Here is a 15,504-nt window from a genome sequence, read left to right on the forward strand (position 1 = left end):
TTACTGCCTGAGCTCTGCCTCTTATCGTATCAGTGGCAACATTAGATTCTCATAGGAGTTTGAAGCCTACACCGAACTGAGGAGATACTCCATATCCAAGGTCAGGAGCGGCAACTGTGCTTCGCTGCAGCGGCCGTGAGCAGATACCCCATGTTCAAGATCAGAGAAACCCCAGCAAGATGGTAGGCGCTGGAGCGGCAGCTGCATGGCACTCGAGCAGCTGTGAGAAGATACCCCAAACCCAAGGGCAAAAGAGATGCCCCAGCAAGATGGTAGGAGGGGTGAATTCGCATTTAGAATCAAATACCATTCCTGCCAGAGACACTCAGAGGGCTCAAACAAACCTTGTGCACACCAGGGCCCAGAGACCCCACAGAGACTAAGACAGAACTGTTCTGAGTGTCTCCTGGTGATTGCAGCCATGAAATTAAAAGATACTTAGTCCTTTGAAGGAAAGTTATGACCAACCTAGACAGCATATTAAAAAGCAGAGACATTACTTTGTCAACAAAGGTCTGTCTAGGCAAGGCTATGGTTTTTCCAGTAGTCATGTATGGATGTGAGAGTTGGACTATAAAGAAAGCTGAGTGCCGAAGAACTGATGCTTTTGAACTGTGGTGTTGGAGAAGACTCTTGAGAGTCCCTTGGACTGCAAGGAGATTCAACCAGTCCACCCTAAAGGAAATCAGTCTTGGGTGTTCACTGGAAGGACTGATATTGAAGCTGAAACTCCAATACTTTGGCCACCTCATGCAAAGAGCTGACTCATCTGAAAAGACCCTGATGCTGGGAAAGATTGAGGGCAGGAGGAGAAGGGGATGACAGAGGATGAGATGGCTGGATGGCATCACCGACTCAATGGACATGGGTTTGGGTAGACTCTGGCAGTTGGTGATGGACAGGGAGGCCTGGCGTGCTACGGTTCATGGGGTCACAAAGAGTCGGACATGACTGAGCGACTGGACTGAACTGAACTAAGTCCTCTTGGAGGAGGTCGCCATTAACCCCACCATAGAGCTGCCAAAACTTACACAGGACTGGGAAATAGACTCTTGGAGGGCACAAACAGAACCTTGTGTGCACCAGGACCCAGGAGAAAGGAGCAGTGACGCCACAAGAGACTGATGCAGACTTGCCCGGGAGTGTCCAGGAGTCTCTGGCAGAGATGTGGGTTGGTGGTGGCCTGCTGCAGGGTTCGGGGCAGTTAGTTTAGCAGTACTTGCATGGGATCTTTTGAAGGAGGTCCCCATTACCTTCATTACCTCCACCATAGTTTGGCCTCAGGTAAATAGCAGGGAAGGAAAACAGCTTGACCCACCAACAGAAAATTGGATTAAAGATTTACTGAGCATGGCCCTGCCCATCAGAACAAGACCCAGTTTCCCCCTCAATCAGTCTCTCCCATCAGGAAGCTTCCATAAGCCTCTTATCCTTCTCCATCAGAGGGCAGACAGACTGAAAACCACAATCACAGAAAACTAACCAGTCTGATCACACGGACCATAGCTTTGTCTAACTCAATGAAACTATGAACTATGCCGTGTAGGGCCACCCAAGACAGACGGGTCATGGTGGAGAGTTCTGACAAAATGTGGTCCACTGGAGAAGGGAATGGCAAACCACTTCAGTAGTCTTGGCTTGAGAACCCCCTGAACAGTATGAAAAGGCAAAAAGATAGGACACTGAAAGATGAACTCCCCGGGCTGGTAGGTGCCCAATATGCTACAGGAGATCAGTAGAGAAATAACTCGAGACAGAATGAAGAGATGGAGCCAAAGCAAAAACAACACCCAGCTGTGGATGTGACAGGTGATAGAAGCAAAGTCCGATGCTGTAAAGAGCAATATTGCATAGGAACCTGGAATGTTAGGTCCATGAATCAAGGCAAATTGGAAGTGGTCAAACAGGAGATGGCAAGAGTGAATGTCGACATTTTAGGAATCAGTGAACTAAAATGGACTGGAATGGGTGAATTTAACTCAGATAACCATTATATCTACTACTGTGGGCAAGAATCCCTTAGAAGAAATGGAGTAGCCATCATAGTCAACAAAGGAGTCCGAAATGCAGTACTTGGATGCAATCTCAAAAACACCAGAATGATCTGTTTGTTTCCAAGGCAAACCATTCGATATCATGGTAATCCAAGTCTACGGCCTGACCAGTAATGCTGAAGAAGCTGAAGTTGAATGGTTCTATGAAGACTTACAAGACCTTCTGAACTAACACCAAAAAAAGATGTCCTTTTCATTATAGGGGACTGAAATGCAAAAGTAGGAAGTCAAGAAACACTTGGAATAACAGGCAAATTTGGCCTTGGAGTACAAAATGAAGCAGGGCAAAGGCTAATAGAGAAGACTCTACATTTGGAAATCACCAGATGGTCAATACCGAAATCATATTGATTATATTCTTTGCAGCCAAAGATTGAGAAGCTCTATACAGTCAGCAAAAACAAGACTGGGAGCTCAGATCATGAGCTCTTTATTGCTAAATTCAGACTTAAATTGAAGAAAGTAGGGAAAATCACTAGACCATTCAGGTATGACCTAAATCAAATCTCCTATGATTATACAGTGGAGGTGAGAAATAGATTCAAGAGATTAGATCTGATAGAGTGCCTGATGAACTATGGATGGAGGTTTGTGACATTGTACAGGAGACAGGGATCAAGACCATTCCCAAGAAAAAGAAATGCAAAAAAGCAAAATGGCTGTCTACAAAGGCCTTACAAACAGCTGAGAAAAAAAGGGAAGCTAAAGGCAAAGGAGAAAAGGAAAGATATATCCATCTGAATGTAGAGTTCCAAAGAATAGCAAAGAGAGGTAAGAAAGCCTTCCTCAGTGATCAGTGCAAAGAAATAGAGGAAGACATAGAATGGGAAAGACTAGAGATCTCTTCAAGAAAATTAGAGATACCAAGGGAACACTTCATACAAAGATGGACACAATAAAGGACAGAAATGGTATGGAAATAACAGAAGCAGAAGATATTACGAAGAGGTGGCAAGAATACACAGAACTGTACAAAAAGGATCTTAATGACCCAGATAACCATGATGCTGTGATCACTCACCTAGACCCAGACATCTGGAAAGCAAAATCAAGCGGGCCTACACTACAAACAAAGCTAGTGGAGGTGATGGAACTTCAGTTGAGCTATTTCAAATCCTAAAAGATGATGCTGTTAAAGTGCTTCACTCAATATGGCAGCAAATTTGGAAAACTCGGCAGTGGCCATTGGAATGGAAAAGGTCAGTTTCCATTCCAATCCCAAAGAAAGGCAATGCCAAAGAATGTTCAAAGTACCGCAAAACTGCAGTCATGTCACACACTAGCAAAGTCATGCTCAAAATTCTCCAAGCCAGGCTTCAACAGTACATGAACCATGAACTTCCAGATGTTCAAGCTGGATTTAGAAAAGGTGGAATAACCAGAGACCAAATTGCCAACATCCTCTGGATCATAGAAAAAGACAGTTCCAGAAAAACATCTATTTCTGCTTTATTGACTACGCCAAAGCCTTTGACTGTGTGGATCACAACAAACTGTGGAAAATTCTTCAAGAGATGAGAATACCAGACCACCTTACCTGCCTCCTGAGAAATCTGTATGCAGGTCAAGAAACAATAGTTAGAACTAGACGTGGAACAACAGACTGGTTCCAAATTGGGAAAGGAGTAAGTCAAGGCTGTATAATGTCACCCTGCTTATTTAACTTCTATGCAGAGTACATCATGTGAAAGGCCAGGCTGGATGAAACACAAGCTGGAATCACAACTGCTGGGAGAAATATCAATAACCTCATATATGCAAATGACATCACCCTTATGGCAGAAAGTGAAGAAGAACTAAAGAACCTCTAGATGAAAGTGAAAGAGGACAGTGAAAAAGTTGGCTTAAAACTCAACATTCAAAAGATGAAAATCATGGCATCCAGTCCTATCACTTCATGGCAAATAGATGGGGAAACAATGGAAATAGTGAGAGACTTTATTTTCTTGGGCTCCAAAATCACTGATGCTGGTGACTGTGGCCATGAAATTAAAAGACACTTGCTCCTTGGAAGAAAAGCTACGTTCAACCTAGACAGCATGTTAAAAAGCAGACACATTAATTTGCTGATGAAGGTCCACCTAGTGAAAGCTATGGTTTTTCCAGTAGTCATGTATGGATGGAGAAGGCAATGGCAGCCCACTCCAGCACTCTTGCCTGGAAAACCCCATGGACGGAGGAGCTTGGTAGGCTGCAGTCCATGGGGTCGCTAAGAGTCGGACAGGACTGAGTGACTTCACTTTCACTTTTCACTTTCATGCATTGGAGAAGGAAATGGCTACCCACTCCAGTATTCTTGCCTAGAGAATCCCAGGGACGGGGGAGCCTGGTGGGCTGCCGTCTATGGGGTTGCACAGAGTTGGACACGACTGAAGCGACTTAGCAGCAGCAGTAGCAGCAGCATGTATGGATTTGAGAGTTGGACTGTAAAGAAAGCTGAGTGCCAAAGAATTGATGCTTTTGAGCTGTGGTGTTGGAGAAGACTCTTGAGAGTTCCTTGTTCTGCAAGGAGATCAAAGCAGTCAATCCTAAAGAAATTTAACCCTGAATATTCACTGGAAGGACTGATGCTAAAGCTGAAGCTCCAATACTGTGGCCACCTGACAGGAAAAACTGACTCATTTGAAAAGACCCTGATGCTGGGAAAGATAGAAGGCGGGAGGAGAAGGGGATGACAGAGGATGCGATGGTGGGATGGCATCACTGACTTGATGGACAGGAGTTTGAGCAAGCTCTCAGAGTTGGTAATGGATAAGGAAGCCTGGCATGCTACAGTCCATGGGGTTGCAAAGAGTCGGACAGAACCAAGCTACTGAATCGAACTGAGCAACAAAGATCCACTAAAGTCTAAAAAACAAAAAAGCAATTTTTTTAAAAAAGAATGGAAGCATGAATACAGAAGAACTCAATAGCACCATCAACAATAAGATCTAAGCAACATTTATAGACTACTTCACTCAACAACCCCCCAATTTTTTTAATTCAAATGCTCACAGAATATAAACAAGACAACCCTATACTGGATCATCAAAATCCTGGAAGAAGAGAAACTCCCAACAAATTTGAAATCATACAATATGTTCTCTGAAAATAATGAAATTGAACTAGAAATCAATAATAGAAAGGTAACAGGAAAATTTTCAAACCTTTGGAAACTGAACACATACTTCTAAAGTATGGTGAAGAATAAGGCTCAAAAGAATTTAAAAATACACTAAAGTGATTGATAACAAAACAAAAACACACTGTACTACAAATTGTGGGATGTTGTTAAAGCAGGATAGCATGAAAATGCTTACCTAAGAAATGCTTACATTTGGGGACTTCCCTGGTGGTTTACCAATTAAGAATCTTGTCTTCCTATGAAGGAGACACAGGTTTGATCCTTGGTGAGGGAACTAAGATTCCACATGCCTTGTGGCCAACTGGGCCCACACACAGTAGAGCACGTGTGCCATAACGAAAGCTTTTGCATTGCAATGTAGATCCTGCATGCTGGAACCAAAATCCAATGCAGCCAAATAAACAGATAAATATTTTTTAAAAAGGAAAAGAAAAACACACATTACCACAACTTGTCCACTGTGAAATAGATAGTATGAACAGTCCTATAACCATTAAGGAAGTTGAATCTATAATTAAAATACCACATACAGCCCACTCCACCCTCCAACCTCTATAGTTCGTGTAGTTTCCCTAAAGAATCCTACCAAACATTCAAAGAATGAACACTAATTCTACACAATCTGTTTTAGAAAACAAGAAGAGGGAACACTTTCCAATTAATCTTCTGAAGCTAGTATTACCCTGGCCAATTTAGGCAAAGACAGTAAAGAAAACAAACAAAAAGCACTGACAGACATCTCTCACGAATAAAGAATAAAAAATCCTTAATGACATAATAGCAAATAAAATTCAGCAGTACATAAATAGAATTTCACACCAAGAAGGCAAGAATGACAGGAAGGCATTTATTCCAGGGATGAAAGGCTGGTTCAAATTCAAAAGTCAATCGATATAATCCACAATATTAACAGTCTAAAGAAAATTCACATGATCATATCAACTGATAAAGGAAAGGTTTTGACAAATTCAACAATCACACATAATAAAAACTCCAGAAAAACAGGAATTAAGAAACTTACACAACTTGATATAGAGTATTTATTTAAATTTTACAGCTAACATGCTTAACTGTGAAAGACTAAATGCTTTCCCCCTAAGATGGGGAATAGGGCAAGGACGGAGATTTGCTCCCACCACTGCTATTCTTTTTTGTTTGTTTGCTGAAATCTTGTTTTTTAAATTTTAAATTAGTTTATTTATCTATTTTTTAACTTTACAATATTGTATTTGTTTTGCCATACATTGACATGAATCCACCATGGGTGTACAAGTTTTTCCCATCCAGAACCTCCCTCCCACCTCCCTCCCTATCCCATCCCTTTGAGTCATCCCGGTGCACCAGCCCCGAGCACCCTGTATCATGCCCACCATTGCTATTCAACATTATGCTGGAAGTTCTATCCAGTGGAATAGGGCAAGAGAAGGAAATAAAAGAATAAAAACTGAAAAGAAAGAAATAATACTGCCCTTATTTGCAGATGACATAACTGTCTACACAGAAAAGCCAGGACTGCTTAAAATTAAAAACAAAAACCCCACCAAAACCCTTCTTAAACTGACCAATGATTCCAGCATGGTCTCAGAATACAAAATAAACTTACAAGAATCAAGTATATTTCTTATCCTATAAATAAATGTGTTGTCACCACAATTTTAAATTTATTATAATTTACAGCTGCTGATAAAGTGAAGTACCTAGGTCTAAATCTAACAAAACATGTACAAAATGTATATGCTAAGAATTTATATAACAGTGATGAAATAAACTTTTAAAAAAGCAAATGAAGAACCATATTGCATTCACAGATTGGAAGACTCAGATGATAAAAATGCCACTATTCCCCAGATTGATATACAGGTTGGCCTAACAAAATCCCTATCAAAATCTCAGTAAGGTCCTTTGTAGTCATGGGCAAGATTATTCTAAAATTTACAGAGAAAGGAATTAAAAAAGCTAAAATCAAAGGGATTAAAATAGCTAAAATATTTTGAAAAAAAAAGAGAATAAAATAAAATAAAAGAAATAATCTACCCAACTTTAAGACTTAGCATAGAGCTACAGTAATCAAACTTGTATAGTACTAGCAGAGAAAGAGACAAATAGATCAATGGAACAGAACAGAGAACCCAGGAAAAGACTCACACAAATATGCTCAACAGATTTTTGACAAAGGGGCAAAAGCAATTCAGTGAGGGAGAGACAGCTTTTTCAACAAATGTTATTGGAGCAACTGGACATCCACTGGCAAAAAATAAGAACCTTGACCTCAATCTCACATTTACACAAAATTAGAGGTCATGGACTTAAATGTAAATGGATCACAGATCATGGATTAAATGTATCATGGACTCAAATGTAAAATGTGAAACTATCTCACTTTTAGGAAAAAACAGGAGAAAATCTTTGGGATCTAATACTAAGCAAAGAGTTCTTCGACTTTATACCAAAAGCCTGACACTTAAAAGGAAAAACTAACAACCTGGACTTAAACCAGATTTAACACTTTCGCTCTGTTAAAAACTCTGTCAAAGGGATGGAAAGACAAGTTTCAGAGTAAGAGGAAAAATCTGCAAAACATATATCCAACAAAGGACAAGTATCTGGAATATATATTGAGTTCTTAAAACAATAGTAAAGAAGTAAATGGTTCAATTAGAACCACGTGCAAAAGTCATAAAGAAACATTTCACATAAGAGGATATTCAGACAGTGGAGAAGCATATGAAAAGATGTCCAACTTTATTAGCCATGAGGGAAATGCAAATTTAAACCACAATGAGATATCACTTATCAGAATGGCTAAAAAAAAAATGACAACAACAAATGGTGAGAGGATGTAGACAATGTAGTTTAGTCATACACAGCTCACAGGAATGCAAAATGGAACAGTTACTCTGGAAAATAAAAGTTTCCCTACAAAACTAAATATGCACTTCCCATTCAACCTAACAACTACATGCCTGAGCATTTATCCCAAAGAAACAAAGACTGACATTCACACAAAACCTGTACGCAAATGTTTACAGCAGCTTTATGCAAAATGGCCCCTGTGGGGAGACAGCAAATTAGCCAAGATGGCTGTGTTCAGGCTCTCTCGCCCCACATTTTGTAAATAGTGACTATTAACAGCTGAAATCATTTATAGCACTGCACATGCACTCATGAGGTACTCCCTTGGTCACGGGCTACTTTGTGAGGTATCCCTGTATGAGCTTCAGCATGAAAAACTCTGGTTGCTGCTACATTGGGGCTATGTTGGAGGAACATCATGATTATGTTATATAAGGTTATATTATGGCTCTGTTATGGCTACATTATGATTACATTGTAGCTGCTGCTATGGCTGCCACGTCAGCCAGGAGAGAGGCTGTATTAGGGCTGCCATGCCAGCCAGGAGAGAATAAATGTGTCTGCAGTTCCTATGGCTCCTCAAGTCTTCTTCCAGACTCTTAGCTCGTGCCTTGCCTACCCTGGGTTCAGCGAACAGTGTGGACAGTGTGAAAAGCGAGACAATTGGCACTGTGAACAGGATCAGCAAGAGAGCCCCAACTAGAAACAACCAAGATGTCCTTCAATGGGTGACTGGTTAAACAAACTGTAGTACAGCCATACCAAGACATTCTACTCAGCACTAAAAAAGGAACAGACTACTGATACATGCAAAACCCTGGCTGAAGCTCCACAGAATTATGCTGTAAATTCCCTAATGTTACATACTGTATGAATCCATTCATATAATTTTCTTGAAATGACAACATTACAGAGATGTAAAACAAGTTAACAGCTGTCAGAGAAAGATGAGAGCATGGTGTAAAAGAGAAGTGGGTTTGGCTATAAAAGGCAAAATGAAGGATTCTCTAATGAAGCAAATGACCTGTATCCTGTATGTATCCATGTCAATTCACTAGTTGTGACACTGTATATTTTCACAAGATATTGCCATTTAAGAGCTTTCCACAGTTTGTTATGATCCACACAGTCAAAGGCTTTAGCGTAGTCAATGAAACAGAAGTAGACGTTTTTCTGGAATTCCCTTGCTTGTTCTATGATCCAACGGATGCTGGCAATTTCGTCTCTAGTTCCTCTGCCTTTTCTAAATCCAGCTTGCACATCTGGAAATTCTTGGTTCACGTACTGTTGAAGCCTAGCTTGAAGGATTTTGAGCATTATCTTACTAACGTGAAATATGGGAGAAATATCAATAACCCAGATATGCAGATGACACCACCCTAATGGCAGAAAGCACAAAGGAACTAAAGAGCCTCTTGATGAAGGTGAAAGAGGAGAGTCAAAAAGTTGGCTTAAAACTCAACATTCAGAAAACTAAGATCATGGCATCCAATCCTGTCACTTCATGGCAAATAGGGAAACAATGGAAACAATGACAGACTTTATTTTCCTGGGCTCCAAAATCACCGTGGATGGTGACTGCAGCCATGAAATGAAAAGACACTTGGTCCTTGAAAGGAAAGCTATGACAAACACAGACAGCATATTAAAAAGCAGAGACATCACTTTGGCGACAAAGTTCCGTATAGTCAAAGCTATGGTTTCCCCAGTAGTCATGTATGGATGGTTGTGAGTTGGACCATAAAGAAAGCTGAGTGCTGAAGAAGCGATGCTTTCAAACTGTGGTGTGAGAGAAGACTCTTGAGAGTCTCTTAGACCGTAAGGAGATCAAACCAGTCAATCCTAAAGGAAATAAGTTCTGAATATTCATTGGAAGGACTGATGCTGAAGCTGAAGCTCCAAAACTCTGGCCACCTGATGCAAAGAGCGGGTTTACTGGAAAAGACCGTGATGGTGGGAAAGACTGAGGGCAGGAGGAGAAGCGGGGTGACAAGAGGATGAAATGGTTGGATGGCATCACTGACTCAACGGACAAGAGTTTGAGCAAACTCCAAGAAATGGTGAAGGCAGGGAAGCCTGGCATGCTGTAGTCCATGGGGTCACAAAAAGTCAGACACCACTTAGTGACTGAACAATAACAAATATTACTTAGTATAAAAGTATAAAAGTATAAGGGATCTCTTGTGAGTATGAGATTCAACTTCATGTAAAATGAACTATATGTGAATTTACAGTTATGTAAAAAAGTTAAAAATATATAAATTTCATGTGCACCCATGATCACATAACAGCATTACTCACAATAGCCAAAAGGTCAAAGCAACCTAAGTGTCCATCAATGAATGAACAGATAGACAAAATGCATTATATACATAGCAGGGAATACTATTCAGCCTTAAAAAGGAAGGAGATTCTGCATATGTTACTTCAAGGATGAACCTTGAGGTCATTATGCTTCATGAAATAAGCCAGTCATGAAAAGAAAAATGTATGATTCCACTTATAGGAGCTATCTGGAGTAGTCAAATCATAGAAGAAGTAGAATGGTGGCTTCAACGGGCTGGGGGGTTATGAGGAATGGAGGGAGTTACTTGATTTGTGAGGAGTTTCAGCTTGGGCAGATGGAGAAGGAAATGGCAACCCACTCCAGTATTCTTGCCTGGAGAATCCCACGGACAGAGGAGCCTGGTGGGCTACAGTCCATGGGATCGCAAGAGTCGGACATGACTTAGAGACTAAACCACCACCACCACCAGATGAAAAAACACTAGAGACTGGCTCCACAACAATATCAATATGTTTAATATTACTGAACACTGAAAAACACTATATTAAAAATGGTTAAGATAGTATATTTTATATTATGCCTATACTACCATAAATTTTTTAAAACCAAAAAAAAAAAAAAAAAGATTTTCATGATGGTGATTTCTAGTTCACTAGGGAGTAACTATCTTCAATAGAGTGATAAATCAACACTGAATATTAAAATATACATCTTTCTTCCACAAGATGCATATCAAAGCTCATTAGATATTAAATTCACAGTATCTCCCTGTATGTCACACTAATCAAAGATATATCAATTTTTAATAAGAAATATGAGTTTCATCTCCTTTGGGTCATGTATGTTCAACAACCATCACAGTACATGATAGATACTGAAACACCTGTGCCAAGCACTAAGGCTCATGAGTGATTGCCCCAGAAATCACTCACCGGGGGTAGCTGGAAGGTAGTCACCTGCTGTGCGTCCCTCAAACTCGCTTCCTGAAGAATGGAAGTGTCTTGCAGGACTGAAAGAGATCAGAAAAGAATCCCATAAAAATCTGAGTCTCTTTTCTCACCTGTAGAAAGAGGATCACCAGACGATGTATGTAAAAAGCATTTGCAAACCATAAGGATTTCTATTGCTTTGCTTTCAGACATGTCAATGTGAGCTTTAACACAAAATGCTTGGGTGCCAGTTGGCTCTGCCACCAACCAGCTATGTGACTCCCTGCAGGTCCAGGGACCTCAGCTCTATCATCCATAATATGAGGGAAATAAAGGTTAAAACTCCATGGAGTAAAAGGTCAGTAAGAGCTGTTGGCAACAAAGATTCTGTGGGACTCTGCTGCTGCTGCTGCTAAGTCACTTCAGTCGTGTCCGACTCTGTGCGACCCCAGAGACGGCAGCCCACCAGGCTCCCCCGTCCCTGGGATTCTCCAGGCAAGAACACTGGAGTGGGTTGCCATTTCCTTCTCCAATGCACAAAAGTGAAAAGTGAAAGTGAAATCACTCAGTCGTGTCTGACTCGTAGCGACCCCATGGACTGAAGCCTGCCAAGCTCCTCCGTCCATGGGATTTTCCAGGCAAGAGTACTGGAGTGGGGTGCCATTGCCTTCTCCGTTTGTGGGACTCTAGTATCATGCAAATATACATTTATAAGTTTATAAATTACAAAGCTACTTAAGGAAGCCTATCTTTCTTATCTCTATTAAGATGCTCCTGGAAGAGCACTTGGCACAATACTCTAACCACTAATCACACAAAAAATGCAGAGTGTAGCATGGGGATCATCTCACTCTCCCTTATCCTGGGCTACAAGAGCCTCTGCTACATTCTCATGTGATTTCTCTCCCCTGACAAGCTCCTGCCTGGTCTTCTGCAAGAAGTGAGCCATATACCTGGCCTATAGTGCAGTCATGTCAAATAAGCTGTGTTTCAAAAAGTGCTCCTTTCATAGAATAAACTTGGAAGGAGGCACTATCATCTTTCAGTTTAGAGAAAATTCAGATTAACCCCAGCTCATAATGCAAAATCAGTACCAAATAGAAGCCAGTGCTCCTTACCTTTCACACCAGGGATGCAAAGCTTTCTGCAAACAGGGGCAGGTGTGGCTACTTGGAACAAGAGCCTAAGACAGGAGCCAGCACAGCCAGCAGTGCCATTTGGGGAGCAGTTCCCTATGGGAGGCAGCCTCATCCCTCTACTGCCAGCAGCTCAGGGTTGCTGGGTGTGGATTTGAGGAAGGGATTTTTTTTTAAATAATTATTTTATTTATTTGGCTGTGCCAGGTCTTAGCTGTGGCACTCTGGATCTTTTATCTTCATTGTGGCACACTGGATCTTTAGTTGTGGCATGCAAACTCTGAGTTGCAGCATGTGGGATCTAGTTCCTGACCAGGAATCAAACTTGAGCCACCTGCATTGTGAGCATAGAGTATCAGTCACTGGACCACCCGGGAAGTCCCTTGAAGAAGGGATGTTTTAATGCTGCTCTCATACCTACCACCTTGTGAGGGATAAAACACAGCCCTACCCTACCTTTCAGCATGATAAATGAGCATATCAATACTTTGAGGATTACTTTGAAAAGCTTTCAGCCTCAAATAAAAACTATATTTTGGGGAAAATCTTCAAGATTAGTAACTATATGGTTTTTACTGGAAATTCTTCCCAGTGATCAATCACCTGAACGTTTAAGGTACTGCTAATAGTTAACTCTCATCATGCTTTCTTTGTCCATTTATTACTGCTCAGGGAAATGGCAGCACTGACCCTCTTGACACACAGTAGCTGGCTTATCTCAGAACTCTACCAGGAAGCGAGTCGGCTGACACAGTTCCTTAAGACTCTTTCACAGTCACCTGTAGAACCCAGGCTGCTGGCACGGGCATGCATGCTAGGTCACTTCAGTTGTGTCTGACTCTTTGCAACCTTATGGGCTATAGGCCACCAAGCTCCTCTGTCCATGGGATTCTCCAGGCAAGAATATTGGAGTGGGTTGCCATTTTCTCCTCCAGGGGATCTTCCCAACCCAGGGATTGAACCTGCGTCTCCTGGGTCTCTCGCATTGGCAGGAGGGTTCTTTACCACTAGTGCCACTTGGGAAGCATTATTTGGGCAAATGGTTGTTTCTCATGCCTGTGGTTGTGGGCTGAATTGCATCTCCGCTGAATTCATATTAAAGTCCCAACCCCCAATACCTCAGAATGGGAATATATTTGGACACAGAATTTTTCAAGCAGTCATTAAGTTAAAATGAGGTAATGGGAATGAGCCCTAATCCAATATGCCTGATGCTCTCATAAGAAGAGGAGATTAAGACACAGACATACATAACGAAGATCATGTTAGGACACAGAAATTTCCGTTGTTTCAGCTGCCCAGTCTGTGGGACTGTATTACAGCAGCCCAAACAAACTAGCACATCTGTCTTGACTTTTAACCAAGGAAAGGTTGGAGTTTTTTTTATTCGTACAAAAATCAGTATAGTTTCACACATAAAGAAATGTAATATGTAACTTTTTTCTACACTCCAAAGCTTATTACAGTAAGGACAACTTCTGTGAATCACCAAGAATGGATTTCTGGTCTTCTTATACTTTCTTCTGCCATCTATAACTATAGTACAAAGTGATAAGTCCACCCGAACTAACCTTCACACCATACAGGTCACTTCCTTCAACCTGAGAGCACCAATTTTTTAAATGGTGATTACAACTAAAAATCATGGGCAAGGGACTTCCCTGGTGGTCCAGTGTTTAAGACTCCATGCTCCCAGTGTAGGGGCTCAGATTCAATCCCTGATTAGGGAACTAGATCCCACATGCTACACGGTGCAGCAAAAAAAAAAAACAAACTTAAAAAAAAAAAACCCTGGACTTTCCTGGTGGCTCAGTGGCAAAGAATCCACCTACCAATGCAGGAGACACAGGTTCAATCCTTGGTCTAGGAAGATTCCACAAGTCTTGGAGCAACTAAATCTGTGCACCACAACTACTGAGCCTGTGCTCTCGAGTCTGGTAACTACAACTACTGAGCTCATACGCTGCAACTACTGAAGCACGTCTTAAGGTCTGGGCTCTGCATGAAAAGCCCATGTACCACAACTGGAGAAAAACCCTCACAGCAACAAAGACCTGGCACAGACAAAAAGAAATAAGTAAAATTAAATTAAAAAACAAAAAAGCCTAGGAGTTTGCATGCCACAACTAAGAGTGTGAACTCCACAGTGCAGCCAAAAAACAAAAAAATTCATGGGCAACTCAGGCCCCCTATTCAGTATTTTATGGGTATCCAGGCATACTTCATTTTATTGCACTTTGCAGATATTATGTGTTTTAAAAAGTAAAGATTTCTGGCAACTCTGTACCAAAGCAATCCTACTAGTGCCATTTCCCCAACAGCATTTGCTTACTTCATGTTTCTGTGTCACATTTTGAGAATTCTCATAATATTTCAAACTTTTTCATTATTACCATATTTGTCACAGTGACCTGTGATCAGTGATCTTTGATGCTACTATTGTAATTGTTTTGGGGTACCATAAACTATGCCCACATAAGACAGCAAATTTAACAGATAAATGTTGTGTGTATTGTGCTGGGTCCCTCATTTCTCTCCCTCTTCTTGGACCTCTATTCTGTGAGACACAACAATACTGAAATAAGGCTAATGAACAATCCTACAATGGCCTCTAAAGTGTTCAAATCAAAGGAAGAGCCACATACTTCTCACATTAAAAGATTTAAAACAGTGAGGAAGGCATATTAAAAGCTGAAACAGACTGAGGGACTTCCCTTGTGCGGCCCAGTGGCTAAGACTGCACTCCCATTGCAAGGGGCCTGGGTTTAATCCCTGGTCAGGGAACTAGATCCCACATGTAGCAACTAAAAGTTTGCATGCAGCAATTAAAGATTTTGCATGCCACCAGCCAAATAAATAAATATTAAAAATAAAAAAAGCTGAGATAGGCTAAAAGCTAGGCCTCTCACATCAAACAGCCAAGCTGTGATTGCAAACAAAAAGTTATTGCAAGAAATTAAAAGTGCTACTCCAATGAACACACAAGAAAGTGCAACAGCCTTATTGCTGATACAGTGGAAGTTTTAGTGATCTGGATAGATCAAACAAGCCACAACATTCCCTTAAGCCAAAACCTAATCCAGAACAAGGCCGTAGTTCTTTTTATTCTACAAAGGCTGAG

The 15,504-nt window shown here is 41.0% G+C and overlaps 1 protein-coding gene across 3 annotated transcripts in view; it reads right to left on the minus strand.

Moving 5' to 3' along the window:
• The window catches only part of ZNF496 (zinc finger protein 496), a 44,475-nt gene that overhangs the window by 22,957 nt on the left and 6,014 nt on the right, over positions 1-15,504 (minus strand). For all 3 annotated transcript variants that reach the window (XM_081502123.1, XM_081502121.1, XM_081502122.1), the window contains one exon: positions 11,251-11,327. In XM_081502123.1, coding sequence (XP_081358249.1) covers positions 11,251-11,327 — 77 coding nt within the window. The remainder of the gene's footprint in view (positions 1-11,250; positions 11,328-15,504) is intronic.

This window comes from Giraffa tippelskirchi, chromosome 6 (assembly GCF_054371585.1).
Source record: "Giraffa tippelskirchi isolate mGirTip1 chromosome 6, T2T-mGirTip1v1.2.pri, whole genome shotgun sequence".
NCBI lineage: Eukaryota > Metazoa > Chordata > Mammalia > Artiodactyla > Giraffidae > Giraffa > Giraffa tippelskirchi.